Raw genomic sequence first — 22,496 nt, 5'->3', positions numbered from 1 at the left:
AGACTGCTGATTTTCTACACCTAAGCTATAGAACTCAACCTTCCTTGAACTGTTAGCCATGTTTGACTCTGCTTTATTGTATCCAGGTGTTTGCTGTAAATTATTTTGAAAGAATTATGCAGTAATTCAAAGAACTGATTCCTAGCAGCATTAAATAACTGACAGTTTTTTCTTTTAAAATCATTAGATATTTCTTTGATCATTATATAGTCTGTATTTGGCATATGAGATAATGGTGTCAAATTCCAGTGACTTTAAATGTTTTCACTCCTTTCCTTGTTGTCTAGTAGAATGCAAACTCCTGAGGGCAGTGACTGTTTCCCTTGGGTTCATCTGTCCTTTCTTCCTTCCATCTTCCATCCCTCCCTCCCTTCCTTCCTTCTTTTCTTCCTTCCTTCTTTTCTTCCTTCTTTCCTTCCTTTTTTCTTCCTTCTTTCCTTCCTTCTTTTCCTTCCTTCCTTCCTTTTTTCCTTCCTTCCTTCCTTCCTTCCTTCCTTCCTTCCTTCCTTCCTTCCTTCCTTCCTTCCTTCCTTCCTTCCTCCCTTCTTTCTTTCCTTCCTTCTTCCTTCCTTCCTTCCTTCCTTCCTTCTTTTTTTCTTTTCTCCTTCCCTCCCTCCTTCCTTTCTTTCTTCCCTTACCCCTAGCAATTAGTTATTCAGTCAGTAAACATTTTTTAAGGCTCATTATGTGCCAGGCCCTATGCTGAGCTTCAAAAATAGAAAGAAAAGTAAAAAACAATCCCTGCTCTCAAGGAGCTTGTAGTCTGATGAGTGTAAGCAAGTATGTACAAGCAAACTATAGATAGCATAAATTAGAGATAATAAAGGGGAGGGCACTAGCATGAAGGGGGATTAGGAAAAGCTTCCTATAGATGGGGGATTTTTACTAAATGTTTGTTGAATTAAATTAATGTTAACTGTAGCTGGAACCATTTTCTATAAAAGAATAATTTGCTTTTGAATAAAAGTAAGATCTTTATTATAGAAAAAACATTTCTAGGCTTCTCAGAAGCTCTAAGGTAGTCTCATTGGTAAGACAGATAGATATGATTGTTTTTCTTGACCAGTGATTATTGTTGGGGTCAGGGTTAAATAGTTAATGGAATACTTAGCTTAGAATAAGACCTAGTGTCAAATTCTGCCTCCCACACTTCCTACCTGTGGGACCTTGGGTTAGTCCTTTAATCTTTCTATGCCTCAAGCAACTGTTTAAATCTTACCTACTAAATCATAAATGATTGGAAATTGGCATTAGTGAAGTGAATTCTCTTATTAGGAGTTTCCCCATAATGGAAAAAATCACAGATCCTGCATGGCATACTCTATCTATTCTTATAAATGATATCAGAGGCAAATTTTGAGAGTGGAGTTCTAAAACACTGCCCCAAATAAACAAGGGACAGGTTGTAATTTAAACAGAGATTTTCAAACTTTCCCTTAACTTCTTGCCATACCATGTGTACCCCATATCAGTTTCCATTGCCCTTCAAATAAAAAGAAAAATGGTTGAATCTCTCTATTGTACAGAAGAGTACAGTGATGATAATGATGGCCAAAGAAAGAAGTGTCTGGAGAGTCCTAGGAATGAGGAGTCCAAAAGACATTTCATTTTCTACTCTTCCAGGGAAAATGTTTATATCAATTTGTTTACTGAGCCCAGAGGGGTAATGAATAAATGAATGAGGCTTTGTTAAGGGCTTGCTGTGCCAAGCATGATGCTGTTTGTATCCCTGGTGATACACGTAGAAAAAGCAAGACAATCCCTGTCCTTAAGGAGCTTATCTTGTAGAGATAGCATATATATATAGAAATTTTGACCAAGGAGGAATATTTTGGACAGAAAAACCAGTGGAAATGGTGTTTGGAAGAAAGAGAAGGATGGATTGCCTGGGCCCAGCTGCTTAGAGGGGACTAAAGCAGAAGAAAGCAGCTCCCCCAGGGACCAGGGGCATTTTTTCTAACTCCTAACCAGATCAGATTCCTGGAATTGTATGGAAGTAAAAGGATAACTAATTGGATAGGGCAAGTGAGGGAAAGACAATTTAGGGATCCAGGAAGGGGACTGAGTCAACTGGTGCTCTTGACAGAAACAGGAACTCTGAAGAAGAAGGCGGGGGTGGAGTGTTCTTATTTTGGAAGAAAGATGACAAGTTTGATTTCAAACATCATGTTCCATGTACCCCCAGAACACCTAAGTGGAGGTGTTTAGTAGGCAGTGGGAACTGCCTGCCTAGAGGATGGGTGTCAACAGGAGCTCATTAATGCATCTGTGAATGAGTGAGTCAGGAAGTTCTCTTAACAGAATGCCCTGTTCCCAAAGCTGTATCTAAACCAAGTAGAAATAGATTATTTTTTTTCTAAAGTGCCTACTATGTCCCCAGGATTGAGATAAAATAGTAGTAAGAAGGCTTATGTTTCAGCTTTTGTCTGTTGATCCAATAGAAATATGATTCAATGTTTAGTGCTCCCTCCCTATGGTTTCGTCTGCCTTAGACACTCATAAACATTTTATATATGTCTTCTTCTAAACTTCTCTGGTCTTCCCTGTTCATAAAAGTGGCCTGTCCTTCCCTTCAGCTGTGCTAATTATTGTCTACATAATTCTTGTGCTGCCATGTGACAGCTATTATTTGTTGAGCTACAATTCAAATCTCAAAGACATAAATATCTTTTTCCCCAAACAGATCATAAACCCCTGAAGGGCAGGGCCATGGCTAATGTTGCTTTGTACCCTGCATATAGTAGGCCTTTAATAAAAAATGTCTTGATCCTAAAAGAACTAAGGGAATAAACACCTTTTATAATTCTGTACATTTTGGACTTTCAATAAAAGTTCAATGAGGATTGACTGTTAAAGAAGAAATCCCCTTTATTTTTACCATCAGTCTTCTGTGTTGCTATTCATGTGTTTGGAACAAAGCTCCAGGGAGTCACAGAACCTTGCTGATTGTATTGCTATCAATTTGATTTAACTTCTTGGCCTTTGGGCAAAGGTCAAGTACAGATATGTAATCCCAAGTGGGCCCTCACTACAGCAAGGCGATCCTTTTATTCTTCCATATTGATTCTATTACACTCCCCATAATAACTTCCAGATTTTCTCATTTTTCCTAAAGCCTCCCAAAGTAATTCTCTCCTACTCCCTTTCAAAAGACAAACTTGATTCCTGTTTCACTGTCACAAGACGCCATTTATTGTGAACTTCACCAGTCCTCTAATCTTCACCTCAGAACCCTTCAACATTGCCTCCTGTTGTCCAGTTCAGAAGGTAGGCCTTCTCTCACTAAGGCCAACCTCTCTACTAGTGCCTTTGCTCTCATCAATCATTGAGCATTTATTAAGGGATCACTATATTCCAGCCACTGTGCTAAGTACTGGGGTTACAAAGGAAAGGAAAAGCAAGTCCTTGCCCTCAATATTTTCCTTCTCTCCCCTTTGACCTCTCAGTCTCCTCCTCTTTCTTTCTGCTCTCCCTTCTCTGTCTCTCTCTGTTTCTCTTATTTGATCTCTGTCTCCTCCTCTTTTCCTTATTCCTTCTCTTCTTCTCCTTGAAGCCTTTCTAGATTTCCATAGTCATTAGATTATCACCTCTTTACAGGTTGTATCCCTCTAGAAGAATTAAGATCTATAAAGGCAGGGACCATTCTTCATTTTGTCTTTGTATTTTTTTGTTGTTCTGTCGTTTTCAGTCTTGTCTGACTTTTTGTGATACTGTTCAGGGTTTTCTTGGCCAAGATACTGGAGTGGTTTGCCATTTTCTTTTCCAGCTCATTTTACTGATGGGGAAACTGAGACAAATTAGGTTAAGTAGATTGCCCAGGGTAAGTGTCTTGAGGCCAGTTTTGAACTCAGGTATTCCCAACTCTAGTCTCAGGGTTCTGTCCACTTTACCACTTAGCTGCTCCTTGCCTTTATATCCCTAGCACTCAACTCAGGACCTTGCTTAGAGCAGGGGTGAGTCTGCCTAGAAATGGTGATGGGGGTAAGGTAACTCTTAAACTGCCTTAAAAAAAAAACCCAAACCTTCCTTTTTTGTAAAAATAAAAGTGTGTTTTGTTTGATGTGTCTGAATAAAAATGAAAACGTTATATTAGTGATCTATGGGGGGTAAAATGAGTTCCTAAAGAGGCTTCAGGTTACTGGCCAGCATAGTTCCTAAATGTTCCATGTTGGAGATCAAGCAATGAGACAGTGTGGAAAAGCTTGTTACACTGAGCCAGAGGGAACAGAGCATGACAGAAGTCAATCAGGCTTCCCCCTGCCCTGGGCTTATCGTAAATACCATCAGATTGTAATATCTATTATTATCCAGAGTGGTTCCACAGGACTGCTGCTTTTCAAGTAATCCTTGCCTCATGGAGCCAAAAGCATTCATTTGAATGTGATTTTAAAAGCATGTTAAAAATCCTCTTTTAGAAGCTCAGCATAAAAAAACAGAACATCCTGTAACCCACTTTATGGTAGCTGCAGAGTAGGGATTTATCATCTTTTTACATTTGCAGTACCCCTCCAGCGAGGGCTCTACCTGGTGTCTGAGGACAGTGGCTAGTAGGCATGATAATAACGAGGAAAGAAACAAGCATTTAATGAGTGCCTACTATGTGCCAGGCACTGTGCTAAGCTTTGTCAGTATCCCGTTTGATCCTCAGAATAACCCTGGAAAATAGGTTCTATTATGATCCTCATTTTACAAATAAGGAAATTGAGGCAGACAAAGGTTAAATGTTTTGCCCAAGGTCACATAGCTATTAAGTGTCTAGGCTGGAATTGAACTTGTCTTTTGACTTCAGACCCAAGTTTCTATTTATTGCACCACCTAGCTGCTAATAGTAATAATACCATAGTTTACATATATTATCTCAATTGATCCTCACAACATCCCTGTGAGATATGTACAGCTGTTATCCCCATTTTACAAGTGAGGAAACTGAGGTTGAATGAAGTGACTTTTCTAGGATCACATAGGAGATAAGTGTCTAAAGCAAGATTTGAATCCTGGTCTTTGTCTCCAAGTCTCTATCCACTCTATCCACTATGCCAAGCTTCCTTTTCACAGTCAGGGACAAAGGGAGGGAAAAGGAAATGGGAGAAAGCAGATGTAAAAAGAAAAGAGTGAGCAAAGTCAATGGTCAGTAAACATTTAGTAAGTACCTACTATGTGCCAGGCACTGCACTAAACATTAAAGATACAAATAAGAAAAAGACAGTGCTTGCCCTCCAAGAGCCTCTAATTTAATGGAAGTCAACACACAAAAACAAGCTGTGAAGGGTGGGAGAGGAAGACAGCAGGAGTGGGCATGGTGGACACAGAGAGGGCTGAAATGGTGGCAGCTGGGTGGCAGATGAGGAGCTGTTGGTCCTTAGATGGAGGAGTTCATGGGGCTAGTTGGAGGGGCAGAGGGTAACAAGACTGGTTAGATATTGCAAGATGATGAGATGTCCCAATGATGAGTTCCCTGGGGACATGGTGGAGAAGGCAGAGGAAGTCCACATTGAGGGCAGCAGGGTGGAAATGAGATTCAGAGGAAAGGAAGAGATAAAGGGAAAAAAGGGGAAAAAAAATCTCTCCTTGGTTCACTGATTTCTGGTGATCCCCTATTACATCCAGGATCAAATATTTTCTCATCCTTGTTTCTTCCTGTCTTTGTAGCTTTCAAATATTTGGCAGTCCAGCCGAACTGGTCTTCCTATGACTCATTAAGATATTTCTTCTACTACCTTCATGCCTTTTCATAAGCTGCCCCTTCCCCCTGGAACATACTATTCTCACGTCTGCATCTTAGAATCCCAAGAGTCCTTGAAGACACAACTCAGGTGCCATTGTCTGTTGTTCAGTTGTATCCAACTCTCCATTTGGAGTTTTTTTGGCAAAGATACTGGAGTGGTTTGCCATTTCCTTCTCCAGCTCATTTTGCAGATGAGGAAATGGAGGCAAACAGGGTGAGTCACTTGCCCAGGGTCACATAGCTAGTAAGTGTCTAAGGCTGGATGTAAACTCAGTTCTTCCTGATTCCAGACTAGCCAATCTATCCACTGCGCCACTCAATTGCCACTATCTACAAGAAGCCTTTCTTGATTCTCTCAGCTGCTAGGGACTTCTCCAAAAGAATTTTGCCCTTTTCTTTTCTCACTTGACCAGCACTCTCCTCACCTGAATTACACTTCTGGAATCCTTGGGTCCCTGTTGAAATTAATCCACTCATCTTTGGCTGTTCCACAGGCCTCCCTTCCTGATTGGTGACTGAATGAATCATATTTGCCTTTTGTCTGTTAAGCAGATAGAAGTTAGGCTCAGTGGTTAATGTCCCAGTACAAACTGGATTTATTAGCTGACCCAGACCCCAGACATTGCTTCAATTTCAAATTCTAGTTAGCCATCTACCTAGACCATTTAGCCGTCGGTCTGTTTCTACGTATGTGTCCCCTTTTTGGCCATCCTCATTTCTCTCCCCACTTCCCACCTCATACCATGAACACAGTATTCAAATCAATGGGATCACTGCTCCTAGAAAGGGCATGTCTATCTACTCTCTTATATGGCATTCTATCACCCTTGTGGCTCCCCATAAGTACTAAGGCTCCCTTCCCTGGCTGACACTCCCCTCTATGTTTTGTTTTTCCCTACCTAGAATTTAAACTCTTTTAGGATCATAAATTTAGAGCTGTAAGGTACCTTAGAAGTCATTGAGTCTAACCTTCCTCATTTTACTGATGGGTAAAGTAAGACCCAGAGGAGGGATAAGTGACTAGGGCAGGATTCTACCCGGGTCTTCCTGCCTCTGTCTGTTATACCGCTGGGTTTGGAGAGCATTTCATCTTTGTGGTTTTTGTATTTCCAGTGTTTTAACATAGTAAGTGTTGGAGACATACTTTTTCTTTCTCTCATACATATACATACACACATATATAGCCTATGATTACATATGTATTCGTTGTCTCCCTTTATAGAATGTAAGTTTCTTAAGGTCACTTTTGTCCTTATATCCCCAGCTTTTAGTACATGCCTAGCACACAGTAGTTTCTTACTAAAGGCTTGTTGATTGAAGAAGAGAACCTCATTACTTCAGATGCTCCTTGAGGTGACTGATACCCCAGGTGACTCACCTCTGACATATGTAGCCCAACGTCACTACCTGTATGACCTTGGACAGGTCTCTTGATGTCTCTGAAGCTCAGATTCCCTACCTGTAAAATGGGGATAATAGTTCTGACACTAGAATAGCTCACAGAGTCATGCATAGTAGGGAAGGCTTCCTTTGTGAGCACCAACGCACTCCATAAATATGAATCATTGTTGTTTTTATTGTGAGTCCTTAGGGAGGAGAATGAAAAGCAGTCTAAGGGAGGTGAAGTCCCAGAATGAGTCAGTTTCCAAAATTATTACCAGAGTAGTGGAAAACCTTTGTTGCTGACAACTCATTAACTCATTCTGCCTTGTTCCATGGGGAGGGTGTTAGATGAGGGATAGAACCGATCTGCTATAAACAGATTACAAAAACTGGAGAACATAAATGGAAAAAGAATCCATTCTCAAAGCATTCGGTAAGTGCTCAAGATGCTTTGGAAATTAATATGGAGCTTTCCAGGAAAACCTAAGGTCCGCAGGAAAGTCAGTTAATGAATGAATGAGTGAGAAATGAATCAATAAGTATTCATTAAATACTTTCTGTGTTCCAGGCAAGAAGGGCCTCTACTTCTGCAAATTATGGAGTGAATTAGGGACAGAAATTCAAAAGACAATGTTATCTGAAAGTCATTTTTTTTTAAATTATGGCAATTTTGAGCTAAAATGTCAAAACTGGATGTCGTATTGTGATTACCATGAGGGCAGCAAGAACAAGCTGAAAATTTAATAGGATTCAGAGCTATAAGAGGACCTTAAAGATTACTTTGTCTAACTCTTGTCATTTTATGGATGAGAAAAACTAAGGCCCCAACTGGTGAAGGGAATTTAGTGATGTCACCTATGTAGTAAGTCTACCGTGCCATATTTTTAAATGATCATTTGTCCATTTCACATGTTACTTTTCTGCTGAATAAAATTTTTTTTCCTTCATGTTGTGACCACTGGGGAAATGGTGGAATGTGACAATGACTTGGATAAAATTTAGACTTGGGTTCCCAGTGTCCTTTGGCCCAATGTGACATGAACACTTGAACCAGAGTGGAATTTTTGATGACACTTCTAGCCTTTCATTTACCTCCTCCTCTTCATGCACCCTACACTATGTCTAGACTGGAATTATTATGATTATGATTATAGCTAGAATTTATATAGCACCATATGGTTTGCAAAGCACTTTACAAATATCTCATTTTATCCTCAAAACAATTTTGTACTGTTATTATAGGTAGGTACTGTTATTATCCCCATTGTGTAGATGAGGAAACTGAGACAGAAGTTGAGTAACTCGTCCCAAAGTTGAACAACTTACATGTCTAAGGTTGGATATGAATTCAGATCTTCCTGTATCCAGGTCCAGTGTTCTGCCTGCTATACCAATCACTCGCTGTTCTTTGGATGTTGTCTGTGCACCTTCAGGTTTTGGTTTATACTGTAATGTCCTGCCCTACTCCCACTCCCATTTCTGCCTTCTGAAGTCAATCTATCCTCCAAGGTCCATAGAGGTCACCTCTTCTACGAAGCCTTCTTTGAATTCTCCTAGAAGTGAACTCTCTCCTGATTTTCCATAATACTTTGTACCTGTCTTATGGCACATCATAAATCACTTTGGGTGGTAGTTATTTGTGGAATCAAGCCCAGGAACTTGACATCTTAAACCAAGTGGGCTTTATGACCAAAACCACGTTGAGTATCTGTCAAATAAGGTAATATACATAAAGCATTTAGCCAATCTTAAAGTGCTCTCCATAGAAATGCTAACTCTACAGATGTTCCCAGCTGTCTAACGGTGCTTTCTTAAAAGCCCACAGAATTGGAACTCAGAGTGAGTCATCAGGCTTTTTTGTAGAGTCCGTTTTGTTTTTTTTTGAGGGGAACATTAAAGAGAATGAAGTTATTAATCTTGGAAAGAGAATTAGGTTTGGAATCTAAGCTCTTTTATTTACTAAGATTACTGTTAACTGTGTGACCTTGGACAAATAATTTAATCTCTCGAGAACTCAGTTTCTTTATGTGTAAAATGAGTGAGTTGAAAAAGTTGACCTCTGTGGCCCTTTCCTGTATTAAATCAGCTTTTATAAGCCTGTGATTTTTATGAAATAAGCTACATTCCTAAAGGGTATCAAGACATTCCCCCTGCTCCTCCTCCCGTACAATTTTTGGTTCATTCTGTATGTTAAAACAGAATCATGCCTAGTAAAGGTTTGCCAGTGGACCTCCATTCCATCATTTTTAGCAGATTTCAGCGAAATTGGGTTATAAGGGTGTGCATATATTATGGAGATCTTAAAACACATTAAAAGAAATTTGTAGCAGGCAGAACCACTCTTTTAAAATATTAGAAATTGCTACTCAGTCAATTGAATTTATTTATATATGTGTGTGTGTATATGTATATACATAGTATATATACATATATATACATATAAATGCATATATATTTTTTTGCCCCTAGAGTGTCTCTATGTGTTTCCATGCCAGTGGAATTACAGGCCTGACCACTGCATGTATGGCAGTAATTGTAAAGGAGCAGAACAAGAAGGCGTGTCTGTTCTTCATGGCAACCGGGGTGTCTACCATGACGACAAGCAACCGACTTTCAAAGCATTATATGAAGTAATGCGTGATGTAAGTTCTAATTCTGGGGACAAACTTGTTTTCAGGCAAGAAGCATGCTTTGCTTGAACAATCAGACCCAAAAGGTACTGATTAATGGGCTAATTATTTCCTATTTATCCGGTAGATTGTTTTGTGTACATTTGTTTGTGTGTTGTCTTCCCCTTTAGATTATGATCTCCTTGAGGACAGGGACTGTCTTTTGCCTCGTTTTGCATCCTCAGCACTTAGCACAGTGCCTGGTGCATAGTAGGCATTTAATAAATGTTTACTGATTGATTGATACAGTATGGGGCATGATACGTATCATGTTCCACAGTCCAAGAGGCTGAGGAAAGGAGTTTCTGAGGAATCTGTTCATGACTGTTTTTGTTCCTCCATGTTTTCATCAGTGACTTGAGTGAAGTCATAGAAGGCTTTGCTTTTGAGATGACACAGAGTAGAGAAGGGATAGTTATAAAATTGAATAACATAGCCAGGGTAAAAAGAAGAGTTTGATAGGCTGATACATTGGGCCAGATCCACGAAGATGAAATTTCATGGACATCAATGGAAAGTCTAGCACTAGGTTTTAAAAAATAAACTTCCCAAGTACAATGTGGTCATGACTAGAGAGCAGTGAGATTGAGAAAGACCTGGTTCTTTCATTGCACTACAAGTTCAGAATAAGTGAACGGTGGCATGCCAATCAAGAAAGCTAATGCCATCTGAGGCTTTTATTAAGGAAGGCACAATACCAAAGACCACACATGGAGGACAGAATTTAGTTCTTGCCATCATGTGGCAGGAAAGACACTTCTAAGGCCGAAAGATTCCAGGATACTTTCAGAGGATGACTGGGTGACCACGAAGGAAAGAAAGCACATGAATTTATTGAGCGCTTACTGGACTCCAGGTATATTCTAGGTACTGAGGGGTCTTTAATGGCATATCATAGGAAGATTGAAACCACTGGGGAGGTCGGGAGGGACATGATAGCTGTCTTCAGATATTTGAAGGACTGGGAGGGGGAATTGGAATTCATCTCCATGGTCCCACTGGGCTAAACTATCAATGTATAGACGTTGCAGATGATGATTTTAGCTCAATGGAAAGAATAATTTCCTAAGAATGAGAACTATTCCAAAGTGCAATTAGCTCCTTGGGAGGTGATGAATGGCCTCTTTCACTAGAAATATAGGTTGGTTGTTGATTGTGTTCAGTTGTTCAGTCACGTCCAACTCTTTAGTACCCCATGGATAATAACATGCCAGTACTGTCCATGGAGTTCTCTTGATGAAGATACTAGAGTGGTTTGCCATTTTCTTCTCCGGTGGATTAAGGCAAACAGAAGTTAAGTGACTTGCTCACTGTCACAAACTACAAATGTCTGAGGCCATGTTTGTACTCATTTTTCTGATGCCAGTGCTCTATCCACTGAGCCACCCATCTCAACTGGAGGAAACTATAGGCTGGACAAAACAGCAAATTGGTGAGTTGCCTATTTGAAGGCAATAAATACTACTCCCAATTTTATAATGTTTGCAATGCCATAAACATTCCTGAAGCATTAGAATACTGTGCTGAAAACTCCCGGGGGTTATTTCTATTCTATTTGTCACAGAATAAGGAAAGGAAATTTGAAAAGGAAATAATGACACAAATAAGGTTCCTCTGGCACTTGTGCAAAAGCTGGATTTGCTTGATTTCTAGTTGAGTTTAAAACTTGAGTTCTCAGGTAATCTAGTTTTGATGAAGACAAAGCAGAACACATTTTATACACTGTGTGTGCTCCTTTATAATCTCTCTCTCTTAAATATTATTAAATGAGATATTTGTTTTAAAAAAATATTTATCATCATACTTGGCACATAGTAGGTACTATGTAAATACTTATTTCCTTCTCCTTTCCCCTCTGAATATTCTCTTTTCCAGGATTTTCAAAGCCTGGGAAACTGAATTAGGGAAAAGAGGTGGGAAACTTCCGTTTTTGGTAATAATACATTCAGATAACCAAGGGGTGGAGCAAGATACTACTAGAATACACAAGTAAACCAAAGTAAACCAAACTTTGGGTACGTGGAGGCAACTTGTGAGTTTCCTTGGCTAAATGACACTGAGCTGATTTACAGTGCTGAATTACAGTGTCTAGTATGTGAACAAATTGTGTTGCCTTCCTGGTCATGCATCAGACATTTAAGATTGTGCTTGCACTGGTTCTATAGAGACACATTGTTGAGGTGGTTATTCAGCAAAAAAAAAAAGAAAATGCTTGAAAAAAGGACTAATTAAAATGGACTATCCCAAAGGATTTATTTCCCTACCCAACACCTTGTCCATGCCAATGTCTCTCAGCTTACTCTCCCTGCCTCAATTCTAGGATCTATCCCTGGTCTCTGGGAGGGCATTGACTAGATAACCATTACCATATGGAGATAGCTTGTCTGTCACACAGGTAGGTTGGCTGTATTCCAGTAGACCTGCCATCCCAAACCATCTTCGTTGCAGTCTTTGGCATTGTTCCCTGCAACCCAACCAGAGGCTCCCCTGGGAAAATATTAGTGTTAGTGTTATTTCCTCTTCTAAAATATTGAGCAATAAAAATTGCTCATGTTTATGTAATGTATTAAGTTTGGTAAAGTACTTTTCCCATAGTGACCCTACAAAGTAGGGAGAGCAAGTATTATCCTCCTTTTACAGATGAAGAACGGAGTCTCTTATGGATTATAAGACTTGCCCATAGTCGCAAAGTTAATAAGTGTCTGAGCTGAGATTTCATTTCACCTCACTAGATTGCCTCAGACCACCCAGACAAGCATTTTATGGGTTTGGGAAAGATATTTCACTCCCCATAGTTTTCCATGACCAACTTAGTTTGGGAAGTGCTGTAAATAAGCACATTCCACAGGAAAACAGTCCTAGAAAATAAACCACAGCAACAACAGTGCATGTTTCTTTTTTTTTAAAATGTACCCTGACAATAAATAAAAAGTAAGAAGACTAAGAAACTCGATTTTTAAAAAAAATTCCATTGAATACTGGTCAAATGCTTTAATAATGACTGATCTATGGTATGTTTTCTATTTCTGATCTTTCCCATCAGTTATCTTGGGTCCATTTTGCATGGACATGTTGTATCCCATTAGATTGTATGAGCTCCTTAAGAACAAAGACTAGTTTTCCTCTTGTCTTTGTGGCCCAATACCTAGCACATAGTAGGTGCTTACAAAGTGCTTAAAGATTAATTGATACTTGATCCATATAGACACAACTATAAAATCCCTTCATGAAAGACAGTATGGTCCATTGAAAAGTACATTGGCTTTGGAGTCAGAGGATCTGGGTTTCAGTATCAACTCTGCTCTTTTTACTACCCATGTAATCTTGGGCAAGTTACTCCATCTCTTGGAACCTCAGTTTCCTCAGCTACAAAATGAAGGAGAGGAGTTTGACTAGATGACCTCAGGATGACCTCTTAATCTTTAACTCTTTGTATTTCCCTAAGGAATATGCCCCCCCCCCAAAAAAAATCAAAGAAAGATGAAAAAGATCTATTTGTACAAAAAATATTTATAGCATCTCTTCTCATGGCAGTCAGAAATTGGAATCTAAGTGTATGTTGGTATCTGAATGTATTGGATTATTATTGGGCTAGTAAGAAATGACTAAATGTACAATTTTGGAGGAGACTGGGAAGATCATTATGAACCCATGCAGAACAAGGTGAGCAGTTATACTACGGTAACAGTATTAAAAGGAAACTCATTTTGAAAGACCTGAGAACTCAGACAATTTATGTATTACATACAGTCAACTTGGTGGTACTATAGATTGCTACACTTGGAGTCAGAAAGACCTAAGTTCAAAATCTGCTTCACTGGCCTACTAACTGTATGACCCTGGGCAAATCACTTTACTGCTGCCTGACTCAGTTTCCTCATCTGTGAAATGGGAATAATAATATTAATAACACCTACCTCCCAGGATTGTTGTGAAGATAAAATGAGATAATATTTGTAAAGCACTTTACAAACTTTAAAACACCGTATAAATACTAGTTATTATTATATAGACCACGTCCAAAAGAAATGAAGATGAAACTTTCCATTCACCTACCAGAATGATGATGAACTTAAAATGCAGAGATATACATTTTTTGACATGGTTAATGTGGGAATTTATTTTCCAGATTACGTAGATATGTACTGACAGATTTGCTTTTCAGTCTTGTTTGTATTACTTTTCTCGTTGGGGAAAGGTGTCAGTGGGAGGGACAGATTAAATTTTAAAAATGCTTACTATTTGAAAAATTAAAATAATAAACCCCCCAAAAGTTTTCAGAAAAAATGAAGTTCCCTTAAGTACAGTACAGTACAGTATGAGTTAGCATCTTTTCACAGTGCGTGTGTTGGAGTGATGGTGTCAAATTCAAATAGAAACAGTAGTCACTAAACCATACATAAGGATCCCTGTAGGCAACATAATAACTTAGAAAGCCACAGAGTCTATCTAACATTATCTATCTTCTATTGTATTTTTAAATTTATTGTTGAATATTTCCCAATTATATTTTATTTGCCTTCTTTGACATCCCCTTTGTGGAGGACCTTGAAATTAAAATAAGCACCTGCCATGACCTAGGTTCTCTATGCCTTCTACACCCCATTATGTACAGAATTTGTAACAGACTCAAACAAAAATGCCAAAAAAAATAAACTGTGTTTCCACTAAGCAGAAACCTTATTCACTATTTCTTATTCAAACTGAACCCATCTTTGGAAAATCTGAATTTTAGATTTAATTTAAGATTTCTTTGAGATGGTCTAGTACTACTCATTCCTTTTACAGATGAGGAAATCTTAGGCCCGGAAGATAATGGATCTGAGGCCCAGAGAGGTAAATTTACTTCCCTAAGGTTACACAGCTAACAAGCTGTGAATTATGATTCCAAGTCTACCATTTTTAGAGCAGAGCTGGAAATAGAATCCAGGACAAATAAGTCCCTCTCCAGCATTCTTTCGACCACACCATACTTAGAAAACAAGCCTCAAACTGGGTCTCTATATCAAATTTGCCCCTTTTACCATTTATTGAGTGAGTTTCCAGTAAAAATGGTTTGCATTTCTTTGTTTCTTCGAGGTCTTTTTTTCAAATTTAAAAATGTTTTTATTAAGGACTTAAAATGTTAAAAAAATCATTTTCTCAGCCACAGCATAATACAAAAAGATTCTCTATAAAGCTATGAAGCCTCTTACCATTTATGCCTTTCCTGTAAGAATGGTTTGCATTTCTTTCTTCGAATAGCATTTTCAGTTGCCAAAATTAATTTGTTTTCTTTTGTGTTTATGTGTTTTCTGTCTTTCAGTTTCCCTTTCAAGACAATCTTTTTCAATCCATGTATTACCCACTTCAGTTGAAGTTTTTAGAAACTGTACATACTTTATGTGGACGGATTCCGCAGGTTTTTCTGAAGCAGATTGAGAAAACGATGAAGAGAGTGTATGAGAAGCATGTCATTGTCCACCTCAGATCCAACAGGATGTATTATTAAATACATCTTCTGGTCTTTTTTTTTTTTTTAATATTCTAAATTTGGTTTATTGTCGGCAGATCATTGCATCTCTCATGATCAAGGAGATAGAAAAAGCTTGAAGCAGGCTGGATCCTCTTTCACAGTTTCATCATGCTCCCAGACTGTCAGTAAAAATGCTTGTGAAAATTTTGCAATATTGATTTTGCTTCAGTGGAGTATGCTTTTTGTTAAAGGATTTGTTTTAACTCTTTTTTTGGGTAGGTTTTCATGTTATTGCTCATAAAACATTGCTGCAAAAGTATGAACTAGCTGTGAAAAGGAGTCTTTGGGAGCTTTCTGACTCCTATTAGCTGCACAAAATATTAAGGGTCGACTGGCACCTTACTGCCATCCGGACTCCTAAGGGAGACAGTCCCTGTTCAATTGCCTTTTCCATGACAACACATCTGTTAGTGATAGCATAAGTAAACTTGGGCATATATGCCAAAATCATCTATAGTGGCCTTAGAAAAAAAGGGATGATGAATTTTGTGCTTACAGTGTGCCATTTCAAGACTCTTAATAGAACTCCAGAGTGATTTAAGGTTCCCATTAATTAGGTTTTTATGAGGCAGTGTCGTAGGCGATAAGGATTTCTCAAGGTGCTTCTTATGAGAAGTATTTCCACGTCATTTGGAGACTGAACCAGAAGGACTTACTAAGCAACAGTAAACTGAAAAAGGAAATACAGTAACCGTTAAAGCCCCTGAGGAGTTTATTGAGCTATGTGGTGGGGAGATGTATTTACATACACATGGGAGTATCGTCTAGCTTCCATCTTCATGAGTACCAGCCATCAGGTATCTAGTGTCTGAGCTCTTTGGCAAAAGAAAATTGAAAGGCAACACCACCTTGTTGTAATGGACACCAAAGAGTTTAGCCAATTGAATTGGCAGAAAATTTAACTTTCTGTTGGTCACAGAATCTCTCTTGTTTTATACTTTGCTTTAAGTTTATGTATTTGCCAAGAAAATACTAATGTCCTAGGACATGTGTAGAGTAGAGGAAGTTCTCTTCTTACACAGGGTCTCCCTTAATCTCCATTTGGTACCATGAGATTGTAGTCATTTAGGGATGCTGTAGGTCTGTACTTTTCAAAGGGCTTGCTACACATATTTTGAGAGGCAGGCAGTATGTTTCAGTGGAGACACCACTGGATTTGAAGACAGATGTTTAGGATTTAAATCCTGGCTCTCCCATTCTGTTATTTAAGCATTCCTTTCTTTAGCAGTAAAATAAAAGAGTCTCCCCAATTAGATTCTAAGCTCTTGGAGGGCAGGGGCTGACTTTTGGCTTTTTTTGAATCCTCCGTGCTTAACCACAGTGCCTGGCACATATTAGGTATTTAACAAAGATTGATTGATTGATTGACTAAATAATTGGCTTTCCACTGTGCTGCAGAGGCAGTAGAAATGCTGCTGGTTTTGGAGTCTGAGGACCTGAGTTTGAAACAGCTGTGGTACTCACTGCTTGTAGGATCTTGGCTGAGACGCTAAAGTCTTTGGGTCTTACTTTCCCCTCTGTAAAAATAAGATTGGACCAGATAGCTTCTAAGGAACCCTAAACCTGTGGTTTCCCTCGTAGCAGTTCTTTGCGGGGGATAGGGGGAGGTGCTATCCCTATTTAACAGGTAGGAAAGTTAATGTAGAAGAGTCCGTTGCTACTTGCCAAAGGTCTCACATAGGCAGTTGAATAGGGATATCTCTGAAAAAGCCGAAGCTGGAACCCTATTGTCTGCTCATTCATCCAGTATTACTTTCACTGGCTTAGTCTTGCCCCATTGTCTCCACAGACATCCTTTAGAGGTATAGCATTCAGGGTCAAAAAATAAAAATTGTTTCTGAACACTAAATTGGATAACCATATAAAAAACTTCTTTTTTTCCCTATATAACTGTAAAAGCAGTGCCTTTTTATTGTGATGAATATGTTTACAATTAGTTCATAATTTTCGTTGCTTCTCTCCATAAGAGACTTGAACAGCCAAGAAAAGGAAAACCCAGGTTTGGCTGCTGTGGTAGGTAGGATACAAACTGTCCAGGAGTCTAGGACTCCACCCTGTTAAGTCCTGGAAAAAGTATAAAAATGTAAATATTGTGAATCTTTTTGTGATTTTCTGTATCAGAGTACATTTGGTTTTGGCTGTACCTAGGTTTAAAAGTTTTGGTAGCCTCAAAGTGGAAAAGAAACCAAAGGAAAACTTACGAGTATTGAGCATATAAATTTGACCTTATACTATTACAGAGACTTGGTGGGATCAGGAGCAAGACTGGAATGTGATTTTGAAAGGGTATGTTAGGGAGACAGTATGGCATAGTGAGTAGCTGCAGTGGATAGAGGACTGGCCTGGAGTCAGGAAGACCTGAGTTCAAATCCAACCTCAGACACTTAATCACTGTGTAGCCCTGAGCAAGTTACTTAATCCTGCTTGCCTCCATTTCCTCATCTGTAAAAGGAGCTGGAGAAGGAAATGATAAACCACTATTGTTCTTCCTTTGTTGTCAAAAAGGATGTATCATGAGGGTGATACCTTGACTTTCTTAGGAGTTGGATTTAAATAAGGTACAGATGACCAGCCTCACTCTCTCCTCCAGAGTCATTGAAGTCCAGTGGCAAAACAAGTGCCAAGACAACTGGTAAGGCCACCCCCACAGCTCATTTTATAGATGAGGAAACAGAGGCAAACTAGGATAAGAACTTGCCCAGGGACACACAGCTAGTAAGTTATGTGAGGCCAGATTTGAGCTTGAGAAGATGAGATTTCCTGACACCACACCTGGCACTCTATCCATAACCACTTCTCCCTTTCTCTGCCCACACCTAGAAAAAGCTACTTGTATTCTTTATATCCAAGTCCTCACCTCCCATTCTCTTCCCTTTTCCTGGCAACCAGCAATGAAGTATTTGAGCTATCCATTAATTATCTCACACTTTAGCCTTAGGATGTGACACATGAACAAGGATCCCAGAGGATGAAAAGGGATAGAGAACAAGCACAAAGGGTGCTTTAGACTCATAGTCTAAATGTGTCTGTTTTTGTCATATTACACTATAGGGTCATCTTTTTCCAACCAACCCAGCTTGTCTCTTACGGCCAGGAAGTTATCAACAGGCAGTATTTATCCTTTTCCTTACTACCAACCCCATTTAGTGAGATTAGTCTAATTCCAATCGAGCTGCTTCATTATAAAACCCCGGAATCTTAGAACGACAAATGTCCTGTCAGTAATATGCCATCTGAGCTCCCACGGGCTGTCGGTTATTCTAAAGCCACAACTGAGTTTTGATTGAGAAAGAAAATAGTAGAGTGGTGTTTGCTTTTTACGCTGCAAAATATTTGTGACTAATTATTGTTTCATTTGACACCGAAAGAGAGTTGCTATTAAAAAAAACTAGAGGTAACCGGGAATAATGAAAAACAACAAAACAAAACAAAACCCTGAGCTTGACTCTGGCATCTGATCTCTTACATCCTATGTGACCTTGAGCAAGCCTCTTTGAGTCTGTTATTTCTTTAAAAAACAATTAGCAATAACGACAATGAAAAATGAGGGTAATAGGACTGAAGACAGTTTCTGAGTTCCCTAAGAAACTCTAAGCCCGAGCATCCTGAGATAACGATCTGTGCCTTGGTCCTGAGATGGTCACAAATGTTCCTAGAAATCATGGAATCGTCTCTTTAGAGAAAGAAGTGAATTCAAATGCCATCAAATTTAACCACCTCATTTTAGAGATAAGGAAACTGAGGCCCAATTTGAATATTTTTCCAGCAAGGTTCTCTCCCTCTTGCCTCCCCCAACGTTGCGGTTTAAGCAGAAAACTCCAACATTTTAAGACGATGAACAGCTAGAAAGTTAACTTATTTACTGCCATTTCAAAAAAGTTAATGATTTCTATTTTAGTGTGATAGATTTCATTTCTCACTTCAAGTCGTACACATTTCATACTCAATGCACTCATTTCAAGTTGCTTGTAAGTTATCTGGCATTAGTTTTGACAATGGGAATTGTAAGTCATAAATATGTAATTTTTTGTGTTACAGTTAGAGTGTTGGTAACTCAATATATGAATATAATTGTAACCTTGTCATTTACACCATCCTGAAAGAGTGGACGAGAAATGGAATAGCAGCGCCATCCAAACCTCCTTAACTCACATGAAATTATTATATTTGGAAGTAATGACAAAACTGCATGTGTTCAGCCAAAAGGCTGAATGGGATGCATTATTTACATTCATGGGAAATGTTGAACAGTGTGTGTTGGGAGGGAGGGAGGGAATGGATTTACCCTCTGGTTAGAGTGCTAACAGAGGTCAGCAACCTGCAGCATTAATGCCATTCAGTGAGGGCAACCTAGGGGATTGGTATTGGGGTCTCTGGTCCCTTCCCATCTCATGTACACCATTCTCTTTATTTTATCCCCCTCATTCCTTGAGTCAGTTAAAATCAATTCAAGTCAATAGGCATTTATAAAGCACCTTATATATGCCAATCAAATTAAATTAATTTTAAAAATGGAACAGGCCCTGCCCCCAAGGAGCTTATTATTAATCTGCTTCTTTCTGGCAGAGAAGTTTATGGGTGTTGTTCAGTTGGATGCAGTGCAAAAGGGGTTGGTATTAATGCATATTTTCATGTTGTTATGTTGCTAGCAATTTAAAAAAGTTAAAAAAGGAGGAGGGACCTGGAGATCTGAATAAGGCATCATAATTTGATTGCACTCTGTGGAATACGAAAATGTTATGTAGCTAACATTCAGTCCCATGATTTCATAGAACATGTTTCCTTGAAATTAGGCTGGATTTGACGAAGCTTTATGGTAGTTTTTATTTTTTTATAGAGCAAACTGGAAATCACCTTTTGAGTCAGAGAGAGAGAGAGAGAAAGAGTGGGTGTGTGTGTGTGTGTGTGTGTGTGTGTGTGTGTGTGTGTGTGTGTGTGTGTGTGTGTGTGTGTGTGTGTAAAATTCAGGACCCATTACTACATCATTATTTGAAAATATCTCATTTGTTTTCACTTGACAAATGCACCACTTGTTTATCGCTCCCAAGGAGACTGTAACAGTGCATTTTTATGTTTGAAAATTTTTCTGCTTACGTTGTGAATAAATGAACTTTTGAAGGAACTTGCAATGTCTTGGGGTTTTTGTTATTACAGCAAATTGAAAGGGAACATAATTGTTATTAAGCACTACAAAAATAATTAGCATTCTGATGCTCTTTAGATGCTATTTCCTGTTTAAAATTTTTTTAATTTAATTTTTTTATTACCTTTTAAGTTCCAAACTCTCTCCCTTTCTTCCATCCCACCTCATACTAGAGAAGGCCACCATTTGACACAGATTTATAAATATATGTAAGACCATAGAATGCACACTTCTATTTATCAGTCCTTTCTCTGGAGGTAAATAGCACTTCTTTCATAGTTCCTTTGTAGTCAGTTTGAGTATTTATAATACTCAGCATAACTTGGCCATTCACAATTATTCTTTGAGCAGTATTGTTGTTACTATATATAACATTTTCGTGGTTCTGCTCACTTCACTTTTCATTATTTCATGCAAATTTCTCCATGATTTTCTAAAATCAACCATTTCTTACAGCACAGTAGTGTTCCATCACAAGCATATACCTTACGTTTTCCACCATTCTCCAATGGACAGGCATCCCCTTAATTTCCAGTTCTTTGTCACCACAAAGGGAGCTGCCACATATATTTTAGAACATATAGATTCTTTTCCTTTTTCCCTGATCACCTTGGGAAATAGACCTAGTGGTGGTATCTGTTTAAATTGTTATTAAAAGCTTTTGGAAACTCTGTTCTCTGGGATTATTTTGGAAAATTTGAGTTTCTCTCCTTTTATAGCCTTGCAAGCTTTAAAAGGCAAATATAGTCTAATTGAATTTTCATACAGGGTATCCCAAAAGTCTTAATGCATTTTTAAGCTTTATTGCACTAAGAATTTTTGGTACACAATGTACTTTTAGATCAAGTAATTGTTTTGCCCAGCAAGTCACTTTGATTAAAACTCATTTGCTTTATAAAAATGAAGTGTAATTAGTGTAAATTGTATTGCTTAGTTTTTTCTTCCTGTAAAGAGCTTCATTTTTCTGTCCCGTGAGAGGTTACAAAGATGTGCATGGCAGTATTCATTTATGAAATGGCTACCAAACGAACCCCCAGCCAAAGCAGAATGTCTTTATTGCAGGGAGGGAAAAAAGTAACAATACATAACAAAGATACCTAAATCTATATTACTTAGCTGGAATTTAATTGTATTTCAGCAAAAAGAAAAAAAAAAAGGGGGAGGGCTGTCTACAAGCAGAGTATTGTACTAATTAGCCGGGGAAATAATATACATTTATAAAATGCTTTATTGTTTACAAAGCACTTTTCTTTGCAACAACTCTTAGATGGGTAATATAAGTATTATTTCAATTTTACACATAATGGAAATGAGGCTCAGCGGTGAGGTGAATTTGTCCAGGATTACTCAGCTAGAATCAGAGACTTGAAGTTCAGTGCTCTTTCCATTATACTATGTAGAGTGTATATATTCCATTATATTATATATAAACAATATTGCCTCTCAAATAAAACATTTAGATAAGATAGTGTCATTCTCTGCCCTCAAGGAGCATATTAGAGGATTATGGTGCAAACACAAATAATGAATATGAGATAATACGTTAGAGCAGAAGGAAGGTGCAGATAAAGGAGGGAAGTGTTTGGAATCCACAGGGAAGGATTTCTGGAAGAGCTGTCATTTGAATTGGGCTTTAAAAGATACATAGGAAATGAAGAGGCAAGAGAGGGAGGGGAAGAGCATTCCAGTGTGAACAAAAGTAGCTTTGTACTCTTACTAGCTTTTTCTATATTTTGTTCCCTCAACTAGATTATATGCTCTGTGAGGGCAGAGGCATTTATCTTACACTTTTGTGTGTGTTCCTTATAGCACCTAGCACTATCTTGCAAAATTGTAAATAAATATTTGTGGATGATTTTAAAACGTATAGTAATCTCAGGACTGCTATAAATGAGCTTGAAAAGACAAAACTCATCTTGTGTCATTTCAATACTGGTATGAATGAAATTGAAAAGACAAAACTTAGTTCTTGGAGCAGGCATAACATGGACCTGTTTAAAGCTGACTTTTGGTCTACCAAATACAAATGTAACCTAATGCACAAAGGATTTGAGAGTTTAG

At 38.4% G+C, this 22,496-nt stretch overlaps 1 protein-coding gene across 1 annotated transcript in view; it reads left to right on the top strand.

The window, feature by feature from the left end:
* The window catches only part of GXYLT2 (glucoside xylosyltransferase 2), a 67,652-nt gene extending 52,101 nt beyond the window's left edge, over window positions 1-15,551 (top strand). Inside the window, exons 6-7 of the mRNA XM_072598660.1 lie at window positions 9,578-9,750; window positions 15,083-15,551. Of these exons, the coding sequence (XP_072454761.1) occupies window positions 9,578-9,750; window positions 15,083-15,268 (359 nt within the window). The 3' untranslated portion in view covers window positions 15,269-15,551. The remainder of the gene's footprint in view (window positions 1-9,577; window positions 9,751-15,082) is intronic.
* The last annotated feature ends 6,945 nt before the right edge of the window (window positions 15,552-22,496 follow it).

The sequence above is a fragment of the Notamacropus eugenii genome, chromosome 3 (assembly GCF_028372415.1).
Source record: "Notamacropus eugenii isolate mMacEug1 chromosome 3, mMacEug1.pri_v2, whole genome shotgun sequence".
In the NCBI taxonomy this organism is placed as follows: Eukaryota; Metazoa; Chordata; class Mammalia; order Diprotodontia; family Macropodidae; genus Notamacropus; species Notamacropus eugenii.
The sequence above is the reverse complement of the archived record's forward strand: the minus strand, read 5'-3'. Positions and strand labels throughout refer to the sequence as shown.